Source organism: Bos indicus x Bos taurus, chromosome X, assembly GCF_003369695.1.
Source record: "Bos indicus x Bos taurus breed Angus x Brahman F1 hybrid chromosome X, Bos_hybrid_MaternalHap_v2.0, whole genome shotgun sequence".
Taxonomy (NCBI): domain Eukaryota; kingdom Metazoa; phylum Chordata; class Mammalia; order Artiodactyla; family Bovidae; genus Bos; species Bos indicus x Bos taurus.
Window position 1 is genome coordinate 93293703 of NC_040105.1, and position 19224 is coordinate 93312926.

General features: G+C 47.8%; 1 protein-coding gene across 1 annotated transcript; it reads left to right on the forward strand.

Annotated features, from left to right (window-relative positions):
* Positions 1-10382: 10382 nt before the first annotated feature.
* On the forward strand, positions 10383-11891 carry LOC113887086 (EKC/KEOPS complex subunit LAGE3-like). The gene is made up of 3 exons (XM_027533924.1): positions 10383-10732; positions 11250-11375; positions 11590-11891. Exons 1-3 carry the CDS (start codon positions 10392-10394, stop codon positions 11717-11719), a joined length of 597 nt encoding a protein of 198 aa, XP_027389725.1. The 5' UTR covers positions 10383-10391; the 3' UTR covers positions 11720-11891.
* Positions 11892-19224: the final 7333 nt, after the last annotated feature.

Below are 19224 nucleotides of genomic sequence, written 5' to 3' on the forward strand. Positions count from 1 at the left end.
TGTGAGAGAACACAGAGATGTTTGTGCATGTGTATATGAATATGGGCATAAGACTGGACATGTGATTTGTACAAATCATCATATGTAAGAGTATACATGTGTATGATTTCATTAATACGTGTGCATGGTTGAATGTGTTAACATTTGAGTGTGTCATCATGTTGAGATGGGGATGCCCATAAGGGTGACTGAATGTATGAGTATGTTTCTGCTTGTAAAACGAGCATGTGTGAATGTGTTCGGTGTGTGAATGAATTTGTGGACGTGTTCGTATGAGCAAAGAAACGTGTGAGCAAGTCTGTTGGATTGAGCGTGTGAACATGTGGATGGTAAGTGCATCTATGTGTGTTAGTAAATTTGTAAGCATGCTGTGAGTGCGTGGGCGTTCATCTTTAAGCATGTTAATGTGTGAGTATACTTATGTGTGTGATTGTGTGAGCATTTATAAGTGTGAGCAGGTTCATGTACAAATGAACACATGAGCATGGTCCTTTGTGACCATCTTATTTTATGGAAGTAAAAGCGTGAGTCTGCCTATGTAAGGGAAAATGACTTGGTTTTGTGTGTGAGTGATTTTGTGAACGTGTTCTTGCGAGTGAATAAGTGCATTATGCTCATGTGAGTGAATGGTCGAGCATGTTTGTGTGAGAGAATGTTGAAGACTGTGTATGTGAGTGTGACTATGAGTTAATCTGTCATTTTACCCTTCTGACTGAGTGAACTATGAGCATGATATTGCAAGTAACAACATGTGTGCATGTATATTACTAATTTTGCTGTTTAAGTAAATTCATAAGTTTAGTTGTATGTTTGAATATACGTATGTATATGAGCGAGTGGTAGTCAAGTTTTATATTTAATATGTTGATATGCATCTGTGACTTGGTATGTGAATATGCACAAGGGGTTATGTGTGTCTGCGTTGTTTAAACCGTATTTGTGTTGGTAACTGAATATGTGAGTGTGTGTGAGCATAAATTATAGAACACACATGAGTATACGTATGTGTTGATACATATGAGTGAGCATATTTAGGTGAGTAAATATGTGTATAGCCATTTTGGTCTGAGTATATTTGTTTGAGTGAATGAATGAGAACATATGTGTGAGTATGTCAGTGTACCCTCCATTTTGAGTCAATCTCTGATCAAGAACATATCGATGAATAAATATGTGTGCATGTATGAGACTGATGTGAGCCCATTCATGGATAAGAGTGTTGGTGTGAGTATATTTGTGTGTTAATACCTATTGGTAGCTATTCATGTGCATGAGTAAAACTGTGAATTTGTACATGGATGTTAGTTTGTTCATGTGTATGAATTAATGTGTAATGTAAGCATACTAGTTTGCATGGCGTTGCTAATGTATGTGTAAATTTATGAGTGAACATGTGAGCATATACTTGTTAGTGGGTATGTACATCTGTGGGTATCTGAATGTGTGAGCTTCATGATGAGTGTGAAAATGTTTATCTGCAATTGAAAAGGTGAATGTGTTCTTGTTTATGTTAATTTGCATGTGTGAAGGGATTTGAGAGTGTATGTATGTGCAGGATCTGTGCATGTGAGCTCATATTACACTGTCTTTATGTTGGAATAAATTTGTCATCATGTTTGTGTGAGTGAATGGATGTTTGAGCACCTTCATACGAAGGCAATGGCACCCCACTCCAGTACTCTTGCCTGGAAAATCCCATGGATGGAGGAGCCTGGTAGGCTACAGTCCATGGGGTCGCTAGAGTCAGACACAACTGAGCGACTTCACTTTCACTTTTCACTTTCATGCATTGGAGAAGGAAATGGAAACCCACTCCAGCGTTCTTGCCTGGAGAATCCCAGGGACAGGGGAGCCTGGTGGGCTGCCGTCTATGGGGTCGCACAGAGTCGGACACGACTGAAGTGACTTAGCCTGCATATGAGTGAATGTTGCAAGTGTATTTATGTGAGCTTCTTATGGAAGAATATATTTCTGTGAGTGAATGTGTAAGTGTGTGTTTGGAAGCATGTCCACCTGCAAGTGAATGTGTAAGAACGTCCTCATTTGTGTTTACATGCACATATGAGGAAATGTGTGTGAACATGTGACATATATGAATAGTCTTGTGTGTGAGTGATATTGTAACCATGTCCTTGTAAGTAAATACATGCGTGAACATATTTTATGAGTGTCATTCAGTATACATGTTAAGTATGCTCATGCCTGTTAGTGAATATATGAACATTATTTGCCTCTGAGAGAGTTAATATGTGGGTATATTTGACTATGCGAGTGAATTTGTACGGAAGTATATGCATGAGTGTATAATATGGGAGGATAATAATTTCTATAGTGAGTGTGTATGTTCATACATGGGAGCAGGTACTCTGGGGAGTTAACATGTGAGTATATTTGTATACAGAAAAAGTGAAAGTTGCTCAGTCATGTCTGACTTTGCGACCCCATGGACTATATGGTCCATGGAATTCTCCAGGCCAGAATACTGGAGTGGGAAGCCTTTCCCTTCTCCAGGGGATCTTCCCAACCCAGGGATCGAACCCAGGTCTCCCACATTGCAGGCGGATGCTTTACCAGCTGAGCCACAAGGGAAGCCCAAGAATGCTCGAGTGGGTGGCCTATCCCTTTTCCAGCCAATCTTCCTGACCCAGGAATCAAACTGAGGTCTCCTGCATTGCAGGCAGATTCTTTACCAACTGAGCTATCAGGAAGCCCCTTGTATATACAGTGACTGTATATGTGTGTATGTGATCAGGGTCATAGTTTTGACTGTTGGGCGTCAGCATGTGTTTGTGAGTGTATGGTGTATGTGTCAGTCTGTGTGTGAGAATAAATCTGTTTGATGTTAAGAGTGACTAAATGTACAAGCGTATCCTTATGTGAGGGTGTTAACATGTGCATGAATGTGTGAGCATATTCATATATATGAAGGATTGAGTGTGTTTGTGTCCAAATGTATGTGTAAAGATGTTCATGGATGATCGTGCAACCAGCCTGATAAAGTGAGAATATATTTGTGTGTGACAGAATAGGTCGTTTTATTTGTGAGTAGGATAAATACATGGGTATAAGTGAATATGTGGATGTGTTCACATAAGCAAATACAAGCATGCCAGTGTATAAGTAAATTTGTGAGCAAACTCATGCAATTGAGTGAATGTATAAACGTGCATATACTGGAGTCTGTGTCTGTATGAATTCTTGAGTATCTTATTGCATCAGTGAATAGTGAGCATGTACGTATATGTGAGCATGTTAATGGGACAATGAGAATGGATGTGTGGGGAAGTGATTTTATGTGAGAGTGGCTATGTATGTGAATGAATTTGTAGCATGTGTGCATGTGTGAGACTGCTGAGTAAGGGAGCACATTAACATCAAGTATGCTATTGTGTGAGAGTGAACATGTCAGTGTGTGGATGTGTATGAATGAATGTAAGTGACCTTATGTGTGATCATATTCGTGTGTGCAACTGAATTCATAAGCATTGTCATGTATGTGAGCATGTTACTATATTTGGGTATCTGAATATTTAGAGGTATGTTCATATGCTAGAGCATGTACAAGTGCTAGTAAATCTGTGAGTATGTGAGCACATGCATGTAAATCTTTCAGCATGTTTGATTGCATAAGCTCGTTAACATGTAATTATATTTAAATGAGTGAATGTGTGTGTATGAATTAATCTGAATGTATGGCTTAAAACTCAACATTCAGAAAACTAAGATCATGGCATCGGGTCCCATCACCTCATGGCAAATCGATGGGGAAACAGGGGAAACAGTGGTTGACCTTCTGAAGGAGATCAGCCCTGGGATTTCTTTGGAAGGAATGATGCTAAAGCTGAAACTCCAGTACTTTGGCCACCTATTGCGAAGAGCTGACTCATTGGAAAAGACTCTGATGCTGGGAGGGATTGGAGGCACGAGGAGAAGGGGACGACAGAGGATGAGATGGCTGGATGGCATCACTGACTCGATGGACGTGAGTCTGGGTGAACTCCGTGAGTTGGTGATGGACAGGGAGGCCTGGCCTGCTGCGATTCATGGGGTCGCAAAGGGTCGGACACGGCTGAGCGACTGATCTGATCTGATCTGAAAATCACTGCAGATGGTGACTGTAGTCATGAAATTGAAAGATGCTTGCTCCTTGGAAGAAAACCTATGACCAATCTGGACAGCGTATTAAAAAGCAGAGACATTACTTTGCCAACAAAAGTCTGTCTAGTCAAAGCTATGGTTTTTCCAGCAGTCATGTGTGTGAGAGTTGGACTATAAAGAAAGCTAAGCACCAAAGAATTGATGCTTTTGAACTGTGGTGTTGGAGAAGACTCTTGAGAGTCCCTTGGACTGCAAGGAGATCCAACCAGTCCATCCTAAAGGAAATCAGTCCTGAATATTCACTGGAAGGACTGATGATGAAGCTGAAACTCCAATACTTTGGCCACCTGATGTGAAGAACTGACTCATTTGAAAAGACCCTGATGCTGGGAAAGACTGAATGCGGGAGGAGAAGGGGACGACAGAGGATGAGATGGTTGGATGGCATCACTGACTCAATGGACACGAGTTTGAGCAAGCTCCGGGAGTTGATGATGGACAGGTTAGCCTGGGGTGCTGCAGTCCATGGAGTCGCAAAGAGTCAGACATGACTGAATGACTGAACTGAACTGAACTGATCCATATGCATGAGTGAAAGTGTGGACTTTATGGTGCGTGATCATGTTTTGGGGGTAAGTGAATAAGTGTGCATGTCTGTCTGTGGGTGTGTTAATGTGTACAAGTAAGTGAAGGTATGAGTTTTACATATGAGCATATTTGAGTGTGTGTGAGTGAATCTGTGGGCATCTTCATTTTAGGGAGTGAATATGTGACCAAGTTTGCATGAAGAAAGGAATGTGTAGGCATATTTGTGTATGTGGATGTGTGGTCATATGTGTTTGTGTATGTGTTTCTATGTGTGAGTGACTTTGTGAGCATGGTGTTGTAAGTGAACATGTGAGCTTGTTATTGTGAGTCTGTGTATATGAATGCATGCATTTTGTGAGTATGTACGACTGAGTGAATTTTTTAGCATATTTGTGTATGTGTGCAAATGTACATCAATAACTGATGAGTATATTTACATATGAGAACACTGTGCAAGTGTTACTGAAGATGTAATTATGTACAAATTACTGAAGGGTATCTATGTGTGAGTGAATTGGTAAGCATGTTTGTGTGTGTGAGTGAATGTTTGACGATGTGGGTGTAACTATGTTTAAGTCAAGTATGTTCATGAGTGAAAATGTGACTGTGTCAATGTATGTGAGAATGTGTGAACGACTTTGTGTGCATGATCATATTTGGCAAGTGAATGAGCACTCTCACATATGTGAACATGAAGGTTTCAACTGTGTTAGTTGCTCAGTCACGTCCGAATCTTTGCAACCCCATGGCTTGCCAGGATCCTCTGGCAATGAAACTCTCCAGGCAAGAATACTAGTGTGGGTAGCCATTCCCTTCACCATGGGATCTTCCTGACACAGGGATTAAACCTGGGTCTCCTGCATTGAAAGTGAAGAAAGTAAAAGCGTTACTCACTCAGTCATGTCCGATTCTTTGCGACCCCATGGACTATAGTCTGCCAGCCTCCTCTGTCCATGAAATTCTTCAGGGAAGAATACTGGAATGGGTACCATTCCCTTCTCCAGGGGATCTTCCCAATCCATGGATCAAACCCAGGTCTCCTGCATCGCAGGCGGATTCTTTACCAGGTAAGCCCCTAGGGAAGCCCTCTCCTGCACTGAAGGCAGATTCTTTACTGTCTAAGCCACCATTATGTATGTCCATGAATTTGTGAGGGCTTCCCCCGTGGCTACCATGGGGTCGCAAAAGAGTCAGACACAGCTTAGCAAATAAATGACGAATTTGTGAACATGTGTGTGATAAATATGTGTCTCCATGAGTGTGAGCATATTAGTGTGAGACAGGGAATGTTTGAGTGTCACCCTGAATGAATAAATAAGCATGCCAATTCATATGTCATTTTATTAATGTGAATAATATTCCTATGATTAAGGGTCTGTGGGTTCACATTTATGAATGTACTTATGGTCATGTGCATGGATTTTAGCACATTTGTTCACGTAAGCTAATGTATAAGTAAGCTCGTTTGTGTGGGACTGTAAATATGTGAGTATATTTGTGGGAGGAATTTATGACAGTGTGCATGTGAGTAGATGTGGTGAATGTGAGGATGTTCCTGTGTGTGTATTAATGTATACATGTAAGTGAATGGGTGTGTGTGCATGGGACCATATATGAGTATGTGTATCAGTGTGAGCTTATTCAAGTGTGAGTGAATATATGAACATGTTCATGTGTGAGGGTAAATTTGTGAATATAATTGTGAGTGAATGTGTGAGCATGTTTCGAGAGTAAGTAAATGTGAGAGGAATGTATGCATGTGAACAAGTCTGTGGCATTGGAGAGTTCTGGCTCGCATGGTTTGGGTTGGCAAATACTTGGGAGAGTTCAGCTGCTACGTAAAAATATGAAATTTAGGGCCTAGACCAAGTATGAGAAATATTTTCCAGGCTCAGGCAAGGGGAAGCTTGAGATAGGGGAAGCCGCTTGGTTCTCTTACAGGCCCACTGGGCTATCTCTGCTGCCTTTGTTGCTATAAAGGTGATTTTACAGCTTACTACTATTCGACGTCCATAGAGAAGGGAATAGCAACTCGCTCCTGTATTCTTGCCTGTAGAATCCCAAGCACAGAGGAGCCTGGCGGGCTACAGTCCATGGGGTTGCAAAAAGTCAGGCACGACTGAATGACTAACACACACACACACACACACACACACACACTTCAAGGTGATATGAATAGAAGCATAAGGCTTTACAGTCAAACAAGACTGCATGTTATCCACCTTGCATTAGGTACCTGGGTCAGATAAACTGGTTACAGACTCAGCCCACCAGTGCTCACATACTTACATAGATTAGCTTCTGGATATTCATGGGGAGGGGAACAAGCTCATTTTAATAAATGAGATTTATGGGGGAACTTGGCCAAGGAGAGGTATATGCTATGCTACATGCACTAAAATCAGGTTGGCAGAAGAAAGTCCAGAATGTGGTTAAATTTGCCATCTTATGTATTGCCGTGACTAAGGCAATAAGAAGGCCTATTCTGGTGGGCAATTGTATGTTCCTTCTTGTTCAGATTGGTGTGATTATTGCTTGAGTTTCCTACCAAGTACCCATTACAAATAGCCTGGTGGGCCAAGTTATTTCAAAAATCGGTATTAACTATATTATACATTTGGCCCATTAGGTCCCTCTGGGGGAATTTTTCTTTGGCAGCTGTGTGTGTGTGGGTGTGGGTGTGGGTGTGGTGTGTGTGTTAGTCGCTCAGTCATGTCCGACTCTTTGCAACCCCATGGACTGTAACCTGCCAGGCTTCTATATCCATGGGATTGTCCAGGCAAGAATACTGGAGTGGACCGCCATTCCCTTCTCCAGAGGATCTTCCTGACCCAGGGATCGAACCCTGGTCTCCTGAATCGCAGGCAGATTCTTAACGGTTTGAGCTACAGCGAAGTCTTTGGCAGCTGTTTATGTTACTTTTATAGCCTCAGAGGTGGCCTCTTGGGAGGTGGTCATGTGACTAACTCAGTAGATTTCCTCCCAGGTCACCTTTGCTACTGGGCTTATCATTATTGTTCTGTAAGACAGGATGGGTATGTTTTAAGATACCCCAGAAGAGTAAAATTGGGCTGCAATTTCCCTCAAGTACTTCCCAAGTCCTTATTAATGATGCTCTTGGTAAGCCTGATGAATTTTTAATAGTTGTAAACAAGTAGCGTCAATTTGGATGGAAAAACTCTCATATAGAGAGTGGATAGGTGGCTCTATGGGATTTGAAAATTTTCAATTTTCAGGAGAATTTTCTTTGCTGTCACACTCAAAGGCTATGATTGTTTCCTGTGGGCAGTAAGCATTGGAGTTGTTGAAAGGCCCACTCCCACTGAGTGTGATGGAAACCTTGAAGTTGGTATTGGAAGGCTAGAAAAGAACTCCCAGACTGGATGAAGCTTCTGACTCTTTAGACATGCCTTGACCTGGATATTATGTTGTATACATTCATTTCCTAATAAGTATACAGCGTGTGTGTGTGTGTGTGTGCATACATATATACACATACAAATTATAAGTGGCCATGGGGTTTCCCTGGTAGATCAGTGGTAAAGAATCCACCTGCCAAAGTTTTAAGGTTTTGAACCCTGTCGAGGAATATCCCACGTAGCGTGGAGCAGCTAAGTCTGTGCACCACAACTATTAAGAATGTGCTTGGGAGCCCAGGAACTGCAACTATTGAGCTCATGAGCAACAACTATGAAGCCCACATGCCCTAGAGCTCGAGCTCGACAATAAGAGGAGTCACCATAATGAGAAGCCCTGCACTACAACGAATTATAGGCCCACTTGCCACAACTAAAGAAAAGCCCGTGCAGCAACAAAGACCTAGTACAGCAAAAATAAATACGGCAATATATAAAGCACTAGGACCAAAAAAGATCTATCCCAGGAATGAAGGATTGGTTATGCATTAAAATATCTTCAACCAGCATTATTCATCACATGAAGAAAACACAGGAGAAAAACCATATGATCATTTGGATAGATGCCGCAAAAGCATTTGACAATATTCGAGAACCACTATCTTAAAAACTCTTGGAAACCTAGGACTACAAACAGACTTTCTTAATCTGATCAAGGTCACCTACAAAACTCCTACAACTAAAGGTGATAATGGAGGAAAATCGAATCCCTACACTGTGGGTGGGGACGGCTGCTGGCCTTCGATTTGGAGGCCACCGAGAGGCCTATCCAGCCAGGCAGTGAGGATCAAGCGGACTGACTGAAGTAACCTGTCCCCTCCTCGGGCAGTGGCCCTGATCCACTCGCCTCCCGTGGCACCAGTGGTTCCCCGGCAGACGCACACCCCCTATCAGATAGTGGCGCCCGAGCCCCGTCATCGCCCCCAGCAGCACTGTGTCTGTTGACTTGACCCCTTCCAGACACAGACATAGACCAGCACCCAGCAGGCCAGCAGACACAGGGTCACCTTCCAGTTGAGGGCACCTGGCAGCTACAGCCCTCCGGAGAGCTACAAGACCTTGTTCCTGGAGAGGGAAGGCCCGTGAGAGTTGTGCCAGCAGAGGCCATGCGACTAGGGGTTTCCTGGAGGCCACTGTCCTTCCGGCAGCCCTGTGTGAGGCTGTTCGCACCGGTGCTTCTGGCGGGTCTGGGTAAGCCCCTAGCCTGGACTCCATGCCGTCTGTGTGCCTGCAGCCCCAAGAGGCCCAGCCCCATGCCATCTCCAGTGAGTCCAACAGTAGTCCTCGCTTCCCTCCTCAGGCGGCCAAGCACAGTCCACTCCGCATCCCTAGTCTCAGGACTCCAGGACCGGTTCCCCATGCACCACCATGCAAAGGCACCTGTGCGTGAACAAAGCACACAGAGATGCCAATCTGCATGCCTCTGACACGTGCTCTCTGTCTCACACACACACACGCACACCCCCCCCCATGTGCATGACCCTGTGCACAAACACACTTATACTCCCATGTGCATGCACCTGACCACATGCTCTCTCACACACAGGTACACACACATGTGCTAGCACCTGTGCATAGGCACTGCCTATCTTTCTCGGGCACACACACACACACAGACATGGACAGGCAGATGCCCATGTGTTGCACCTACCTAGAGACACACGAATGCACACGTCAGCTACGTGTGGGACACCAGAGGGACAGACCAGGCGTGACACAAAGGGGCCCCACTGCCTTCCGGAAGTTGATGACAAGGATCTGCGCTCAGCAGGATGGTCACCTGTGAGCGTGGCCAGGTTGGCAACGGCACAGACTTGGAGGTGCACAGGGACCAGGGCTCACTTGGGGTTTGCAGGCTTGGACCAGAAACAGTCACGTGCGCTGCAGAGTGTGGCAGTGTCTGCCTGACCATGCGCACTAAGGAGGTGCCCCCCACCCCCCTCCCCCACACACACACCCAGAGGCATCACCACTAAGCCGTTTACCAGGTCTCCGGGCCAAGGCAGGGCTGACTTAGAGCACCCAGACCACATGGGTGTGTGTCCGCACAGGCGGAAGGGGGCGACACGGCACACTAACGCATGAAATTTTAGCCGGGGGCGTCCATTGCCCGAGAGCCTGCAGTCACCGCGGGAACGAATGTTCGGTGGGAACCAATCGAGAGGCAGGACCAGGGTGAGTGTGCGCAGGCGCTCTGCCTATGCTGAGCTGCAGGTCGCAGTACACGCCTGGGTTCTGTAGGGAGGGTTCAGTCTTTCCGGCTGCGGAGGGAGCGGGAGACGGTTCAAGATGGAGTCCGACGCGCACGGTGGAGGAGCCAGCAGGGCAGCCGATGAACACCCAGGTGCCGTGGAATTTGCAGTGGGCACAGCATGTGGTAGCTGCAGCCAGCCGGGTGGTGCTGGTGGCCAGGATGACCCTGACGACCCAGCTGGCCCTGGTGATGCCGTCAGCCGTGGAGTTCATGGAGGCGCTGGTGACCTGGCTGGTCCCAGAGGCCCCAGCGCTGCAGGAGAGTCAGGTGGTGCAGCTGCTGCCATTCCGCACATCCCAGGGCCATCACACGCTCCAGGGCCTGGTGGAGATACTCCACCTGGAGCCGCAGTTCTGAGTAATCGAGCCGTCCAGTTGTATCCTATTCCAGGAACCCCAGCGGGCCAGGCGGCCGCGGGGGCCAGGATGTGAGCTAGGGGTGGTTTGGCGGGGGCGGGGGCGGGGGGGGGGGCGGTTACAAGTGGTGCTAAAGTGTAGGAGGAGCGTACTCTGGGGGGCTGGAGGATATGGGTGAGGGGTGGTCTGGCTGTGAGGGGAAGACAGTGAGGAAAAGCACCCTGAAGGGAACCAGAGAGTCGGGAGGTGATATCCACGGTGTCTGCCAGTGGCCTTGTGGTAGAATGCGTGTTTCCGTGAGCAGGGAGCCTGTCGTACAGGCAAAATGAATAGTGTGGATGGTGGTGAGGAAAAGCAACCTGAAGGGTCCCAGAGGGTCGTGCAGTGATATCCGGGGTGTAACTCAGGGTATAGGCTGAGAGGTCCGGACTTTCTAGGCGGCCTCCTTGTGGGAGAAAGCGGGTCTCAGTGGGCAGGGATCCCGACGTACAGGCAAAATGAGAAATGCGGTTGGTGCCTTAACCTCATGTCCACCAGCAGCCTCACTGTGCCTTTCGCATCACACGTGGATGCGGGCCTTGCCCGCCACTTCCTGACTGTACGTACCCAACTGCGAGGGCCGATTCGGAAGGAGCTCGACGTTAATGGCCGCATGCTGGTTCTGTGAGTTCTAAAGGGGTCCAGGGCCGGGGAGAGGGTGGTGGGTGGTGGGTGGTGGCCAAGGCCAGTCTGGGCCCAGGAGGAGCCATAACGGACGGTTAAGCCTAAAGGAAAAGTGTGGTGCTCTGGGCTTGTCGGTGTGCGGGAACGGAGGGAGGACGTGCTCCTCTTCCTCCTTCTCGGAGGAAAGTTGAATGACATTTTCCCTCCCTTTCAGCCGATTGACTGCTGAAGACCCTGGCCTGCTCCAGAACTCCATCGTCTTCTGTCTGGAGCAGCTTTCCCTGGTGATGCGGTCCTTGCAGCACTTTGGGGGCCGTGTTTCTCGGCACAGAAGAGGGGTTTAAACCTAGCCTATGTGCCCTAGCTTCAGGCGTCGTTCCCCAGGGCGTTGCTTTCTGCAGTACTTTGATCGGGCTTCATCTTATGTCTGTGCTGCTTTTTGGGGCTCAGTGTCTACATAGTTGTTTGGTGATTGTTAACTGCGGAAAATAAAACTGAGCTTTTGTGCTGTCTCTGACTTTATTTTTAGCTTCTGCACTTCCTCATACTGCATGTGTCTTTCAGTTGGAGGGGAGGTTCTGAGATCCAAGTGTTCGAGGACTACAACGTAATTGAAGACAATGTAAGAAGTGGGAGAATAAGAAAGTTGTATACTGTCATTCGGTAATAATTTTGGAGTATTTTATGATTTTATAGTTATATTAAATGTTAAGAGTTACCAGAGGCCTTCCCTGGTGGCTCAGATGGTAAAGAATCTGCCTGCAGTGTGGTAGACCGGGTTCAAACTCCGGGTTGTGAATATCCTCTGGAGAAGGTAATGGCAATCCACTCCAGTATTTTTGCCTGGAGAAATCCTGGACAGTGGAGCTTGCAGGCTACAATTCATGGGCTTGCAAGGAGTTGGACTCCACAGAGCAAGTGCACTTTTCACTTTTCATTTAACACCTGAAGGATGTTGTTTCTTCAGTCTATAATTCATGGCCAACTATTTGTGCCCCCATGGACTGTAGCATACCAGACTCCTTTGTCCTCCACTATCTCCTGGAATTTACTCCAGTTCATGTCCATTGAGTGGGTTATGCTATCTACCCATCTCATCCTCTGTCTCCCCCTTCTCCTGTTGCCTTCAGTCTTCCCCAGCATCAGGGTCTCTTCCAGGTAGTTGGCCCTTCACATCAGGTAGCCAAAGTATAGGAGCTTCAGGATCAGCATGAGTCCGTCCAATGAATATTCAGGGTTGACTTCCTTTAGGATTGACTGGTCTGTTCTCCTTGCAGTCCAAGTCCTCTCAAGGGTATCCGTGAACCCTGAAACCTTGCTCTACTCACTAATTAATTGTAATAGCTCTTTTCTACGTCCCACTGGACTTCATCCATAGACAATCATTTTGTCTGTAAATAAATACACATTTCTTTCTTTCTTTCCAATTTATGCGTTTTAACTGATTTCTTTTAAAATGAAAGCTCCAACACTTTGGCCACCTGATTTGAAGAGGTGACTCACTGGCAAAGCCCCTAATGCTGGGAACGATTGAAGGCAGGAAGATAAGGGGACGATGGAGGATGAGATGGTTGGATGGCTATTAAAAAGAACACACTGGAATCAGCTCTAACGAGGTGGATGAAACTGGAGCCTTTTATACAGGGTGAAGTAAGTCACAAAGAAAAACGCCAATACGGTATAGTAATGCATATATGTCGAATTTAGAAAGATGGTAAGGATGACCCTATATGCAAGACAGCAAAAGAGACACCGAGATAAAGAACAGGCTGTTGGGCTGTTTGGGAGAAGGCGAGGGTGGGATGATTTGAGACAATCGCATTGAAACATGTATATTACCACACGAGAAATAGATCGTCAGTCCAGGTTCGATGCATGAGACAGGGCGCTCAGGGCCGGTGCACCGGGATGACCCTGAGGAATTGGATAGGGAGGGAAGTGGGAGTGGGATTCAGAATGTGGGACACATGTACACACATGGCTGACTCATGTCAATGTATGGCAAAAACCAGAACAATATTGTAAAGTAATGAGCCTCCAATTTAAATAAATAAATAAATGTAAAAAGAGGAAAGCCAAAAACATTTGCAAAAATAGATGAAATCAACAAATTCCTTGAATGACCAAAATTCCCAAAACTAACTCAAAAAGAAAGTGAAAACCCTAGATAATCCCTAGGTCTATCAAAGATTTGGAACAGAAAACTCCAGGCCCATGTGACTTAAGTAGTGAATCCTATGAAATACATAAAGGAGAAATATCACCAAACCCATACAAATTCTTTCATAGAGGAGATTTAACAGTTCTCAAATCATTATGGGGCCAGCCTTCCACAATACCAAAATTGGATGAAGACACTGCAAGAAAAGAAAATTATAGAACAATATTCTTCATTAAGCAAAAAAAAAAAATGAAATGTTAGCAAAATTAATCCAGCAATATATAAAGCATTAGGACCAAAAAAGATCTATCCCAAGAATGAAGGATTGGTTATGCATTAAAATATCTTCAACCAGCGTTATTCATCACATGAAGAAAACACAGGAGAAAAACCATATGATCATTTGGATAGATGCCGCAAAAGCATTTGACGATATTCGAGAACCACTATCTTAAAAACTCTTGGAAACCTAGGACTACAAACAGACTTTCTTAATCTGATCAAGGTCACCTACAAAACTCCTACAACTAAAGGTGATAATGGAGGAAAATCGAATCCCTACACTGTGGGTGGGGACGGCTGCTGGCCTTCGATTTGGAGGCCACCGAGAGGCCTATCCAGCCAGGCAGTGAGGATCAAGCGGACTGATTGAAGTAACCTGTCCCCTCCTCGGGCAGTGGCCCTGATCCACTCGCCTCCCGTGGCACCAGTGGTTCCCCGGCAGACGCACACCCCCTATCAGAGAGTGGCGCCCGAGCCCCGTCATCGCCCCCAGCAGCACTGTGTCTGTTGACTTGACCCCTTCCAGACACAGACATAGACCAGCACCCAGCAGGCCAGCAGACACAGGGTCACCTTCCAGTTGAGGGCACCTGGCAGCTACAGCCCTCCGGAGAGCTACAAGACCTTGTTCCTGGAGAGGGAAGGCCCGTGAGAGTTGTGCCAGCAGAGGCCATGCGACTAGGGGTTTCCTGGAGGCCACTGTCCTTCCGGCAGCCCTGTGTGAGGCTGTTCGCACCGGTGCTTCTGGCGGGTCTGGGTAAGCCCCTAGCCTGGACTCCATGCCGTCTGTGTGCCTGCAGCCCCAAGAGGCCCAGCCCCATGCCATCTCCAGTGAGTCCAACAGTAGTCCTCGCTTCCCTCCTCAGGCGGCTAAGCACAGTCCACTCCGCATCCCTAGTCTCAGGACTCCAGGACCGGTTCCCCGTCCACCACCATGCAAAGGCACCTGCGCATGAACAAAGCACACAGAGATGCCAATCTGCATGCCTCTGACACGTGCTCTCTGTCTCACACACACACACGCACACCCCCCCCATGTGCATGACCCTGTGCACAAACACACTTATACTCCCATGTGCATGCACCTGACCACATGCTCTCTCACACACAGGTACACACACATGTGCTAGCACCTGTGCATAGGCACTGCCTATCTTTCTCGGGCACACACACACACACACAGACATGGACAGGCAGATGCCCATGTGTTGCACCTACCTAGAGACACACGAATGCACACGTCAGCTCCGTGTGGGACACCAGAGGGACAGACCAGGTGTGACACAAAGGGGCCCCACTGCCTTCCGGAAGTTGATGACAAGGATCTGCGCTCAGCAGGATGGTCACCTGTGAGCGTGGCCAGGTTGGCAACGGCACAGACTTGGAGGTGCACAGGGACCAGGGCTCACTTGGGGTTTGCAGGCTTGGACCAGAAACAGTCACGTGCGCTGCAGAGTGTGGCAGTGTCTGCCTGACCATGCGCACTAAGGAGGTGCCCCCCACCCCCCTCCCCCACACACACACCCAGAGGCATCACCACTAAGCCGTTTACCAGGTCTCCGGGCCAAGGCAGGGCTGACTTAGAGCACCCAGACCACATGGGTGTGTGTCCGCACAGGCGGAAGGGGGCGACACGGCACACTAACGCATGAAATTTTAGCCGGGGGCGTCCATTGCCCGAGAGCCTGCAGTCACCGCGGGAACGAATGTTCGGTGGGAACCAATCGAGAGGCAGGACCAGGGTGAGTGTGCGCAGGCGCTCTGCCTATGCTGAGCTGCAGGTCGCAGTACACGCCTGGGTTCTGTAGGGAGGGTTCAGTCTTTCCCGCTCCGCAGGTTGGGGGAGAGGGTTCAAGATGGAGTCCGACACTCATGGTGGAGGAGCCAGCAGGGCAGCCAATGAAGACCCAGGTGCCGTGGAATTTGCAACGGGCACAGCACAGGGCAGCCGCAGCGAGCCGGGTGGCGCTGGTGTCCAGGATGACCCTAGAGACCCAGCTTGCCCTGGTTACGCTGTGAGTCGTGGAGTTCATGGAGGCGCTGGTGTCCTGGCTGGTCCCAGAGCCCCCAGCGCTTCAGGAGAGTCAGGTGGCGCAGCCGGTGTTATTCCGCACATCCCGGGGCCATCACACGCTCCTGGGCCTGTTGAAGGCGCTGCACCTGGAGCTGCAGTTCTGAGTAACCGAATCCTCCAGTTGTATCCTATTCCAGGAACCATGGTGGGCCAAGCAGCCGAGCGGCCAATTGTGGACTAGGGGTGGTTTGGGGGGTTGCAAGTGGTTCAAGAGTGTAGGAGGAGGGTACTCTGAGGGGCTCGAGGATATGGGTCAGGGGTGGTCTGACTGCCAGTGGAAGATATTGAGGAAAAGCAACCTGAAAGGAACCACAGTGTCGGGCAGTGATATCCAGGGTGTCTGGCGGTGGCCTTGTGGTAGAAGGCATGTTTCCGTGAGCAGGGAGCCTGTCGTACAGGCAAAATGTGTAGTGCGGGTGGTAGTGAGGAAAAGCAACCTGAAGGGTCCCAGAGGGTTGTGCAGTGATATCCAGGGTGTACTCAAGAGTATAGGCTGAGAGGTCCGGACTTTCTAGGCAGCCTCCTTGTGGGAGAAGGCGGGCCTCAGCGAGCAAGGATCCTGACGTACAGGCAAAATGAGAAATGCAGATGGTGCCTTAACCTTATGTCCACCAGAAGCCTCAGTGTGCCTTTCTCATCACACGCGGAAGCGGACCTTGCCCGCCACTTCCTGACTACACGTATTCAATTGCGAGGGCGGATTCGGAAGGAGCTGTACGTTAATGGCCGCATGATGGTTCTGTGAGTTCTAAATGGGTCCAGAGCCGGGGAGAGGGTGGTGGGTGGTGGGTGGTGGCCAAGGCCAGTCTGGGCCCAGGAGGAACCATAATGGACGGTTAAGCCTAAAGGAAAAGTGTGGTGCTCTGGGCTTGTCGGTGTGCGGGAACAGAGGGAGGACGTGCTCCTCTTCCTCCTTCTCGGAGGAAAGTTGAATTTCATTTTCCCTCCCTTTCAGCCGATTGACTGCTGAAGACCCTGGCCTGCTCCAGAGGTCCATCGCTTTCTGTCTGGAGCAGCTTTCCCTGGTGATGCGGTCCTTGCAGCACTTTGGGGCCCCTGTTTCTCAGCACCGAAGAGGGGTTTAAACCTAGCCTATGTGCCCTAGCTTCAGGTGGTCTTTCCCCAGGGCATTGCTTTCTGCAGTACTTTGATTGGGCTTCATCTTATGTCTGTGCTGCTTTTTGGGGCTCAGTGTCTACATAGTTGTTTGGTGATTGTTAACTGCAGAAAATAAAACTGAGCTTTTGTGCTGTCTCTGACTTTATTTTTAGCTTCTGCACTTCCTCATACTGCATGTGTCTTTCAGTTGGAGGGGAGGTTCTGAGATCCAGATATTCGAGGACTACAACGTAATTGAAGACAATGTAAGAAGTGGGAGAATAAGAAAGTTGTATACTGTCATTTGGTATTAATTTTGGAATATTTTATGATTTTATAGTTATATTAAATGTTAAGATAAATTACCAGAGGCCTTCCCTGGTGGCTCAGATGGTAAAGAATCTGCCTGCAGTGTGGCAGACCGGGTTCAATCTCTGGGTTGGGAATATCCTCTGGAGAAGGTAATGGCAATCCACTCCAGTATTTTTGCCTGGAGAAATCCTGGACAGTGGAGCTTGCAGGCTACAATTCATGGGCTTGCAAGGAGTTGGACTCCACAGAGCAAGTGCACTTTTCACTTTTCATATAACACCTGAAGGATGTTGTTTCTTCAGTCTATAATTCATGGCCAACTATTTGTGCCCCCATGGACCTGTAGCATACCAGACTCCTTTGTCCTCCACTATCTCCTGGAATTTGCTCAAATTCATGTCCATTGAGTGGGTTATGCTATCTACCCTTCTCATCCTCTGTCTCCCCCTTCTCCTGTTGCCTTCAGTCTTCCCCAGTATCAGGGTATCTTCCAGTTAGTTGGCCCTTCACATCAGGTAGTAAAAGTATAGGTGCTTCAGGATCAGCATCAGACCGTCCAATGAATTTTCAGGGTTGATTTCCTTTAGGATCGACTGGTCTGTTCTTGCAGTCCAATTCTATCAAGAGTATCCTTGTATCCTGAAACCTTGCTAAACTCACTAATTAATTTTAGTACCTCTTTTCTAAGTCCCATTGGACTTCGTACATAGACAATCATTTTGTCTGTAAATAAATACACATTTCTTTCCAATTGATGAATTTTAACTGATTTCTGTTAAAATGAAAGCTCCAACACTTTGGCCACCTGATTTAAAGAGGTGACTCTTGGCACAGACCCTGATGCTGGGAAAGTTTGAAGGCAGGAAGAGAAGGGGGCGATGGAGGATGAGATGGTGGATGGCATCAACGACTCGATGGACATGAATTTGAGCAAGTTGCAGGGGATTGTAAAGGACAGGGAATCCTGGAGTGCTGCAGTCCTTGGGTTTGTAAAGAGTTGGACATGACTAAATGAGCAGCAACAGGCAGAGGGAAGATGCTGGTGGGTTGTGTGGTTCGGCCCCTCACCATCTGCTGTCTTTGTCTAGTGAGCCCCTTCTGTGGTGCATGCTGGAGAAGTCAAAGTTGCATTGTGGAATGCACATTCTAGATGGGTCCAGGTTGGGCCAGCTAGTTACCCTTGTGCGTGGTGTGGGAGGCAAATGAGATGGGAGTCTCGGTGCCCTTCCTGGGAGGCACAGAGACTCAGAGTAGAGTGCCTGTGTGTGGTGAGAGGTAGGTTGCAGCCCTGGGGGTTCTCTGCTTATGGCAGCTGACTGGGAGCATCTTTTTTTGCAGCCAGGCACTCGGTGGTGGTGGCTTTCTGTTGGTGGCCTATAGTCAACTGTCCTGGGAGTGTGCAGCACAGAGATCAACAAAGGCAGGGCCCCTTCTGTGTGTGGAGATCCCGTTGTTAAAGCTCCAACAGTGCCACCGGAAGCCCGAGGGTGGGAGCCTCTTGAGTGACACCTGCACCTCTGCGCAGCCTCTGGGGGAGCGCAGGGCTGGGGACAGAGGGAACCAGCCCCTCAGGTGGAGGAGTGGCCTGGAAATAGGTGAGAGGATCTTAGAGAGGCCCTGTCATCTCTGGGCCTTGAGATGAGAGGGGTGTTGTTGGCTCAGGAGAAGGAGGGTCCACACCACTGGCCAGGCCAGCTGGGGAAGCCTGGGCCCGCCCACCCAAAAGGGAACACAAGGAGGGGAGGGCACCCCTGAGCGGAATTGGAGAGAAAGTAGAGTGACCATAGGTCACCACAGCTGGTGTCACCTCCACAGCTCCTCTGATTCCAGGAACTTCCTTAGGACGCGTGGCTTTGTCTTGCTTTAATGCTGTTATGTCAGGAAGTCTTACTTTCCTGTTTCCATCTGTCCCTCAGCTGGAG

Excerpts from the sequence above, each read along its gene's own strand:
- LOC113887086 (XM_027533924.1), top strand. The coding sequence starts at position 10,392 with ATGGAGTCCGACGCGCACGGTGGAGGAGCCAGCAGGGCAGCCGATGAA. Across the intron at positions 10,733-11,249 it reads AGTAATCGAGCCGTCCAGTT|CAGCCTCACTGTGCCTTTCG; the intron begins GTATCCTATTCC and ends CATGTCCACCAG. Across the intron at positions 11,376-11,589 it reads AATGGCCGCATGCTGGTTCT|CCGATTGACTGCTGAAGACC; the intron begins GTGAGTTCTAAA and ends CCTCCCTTTCAG.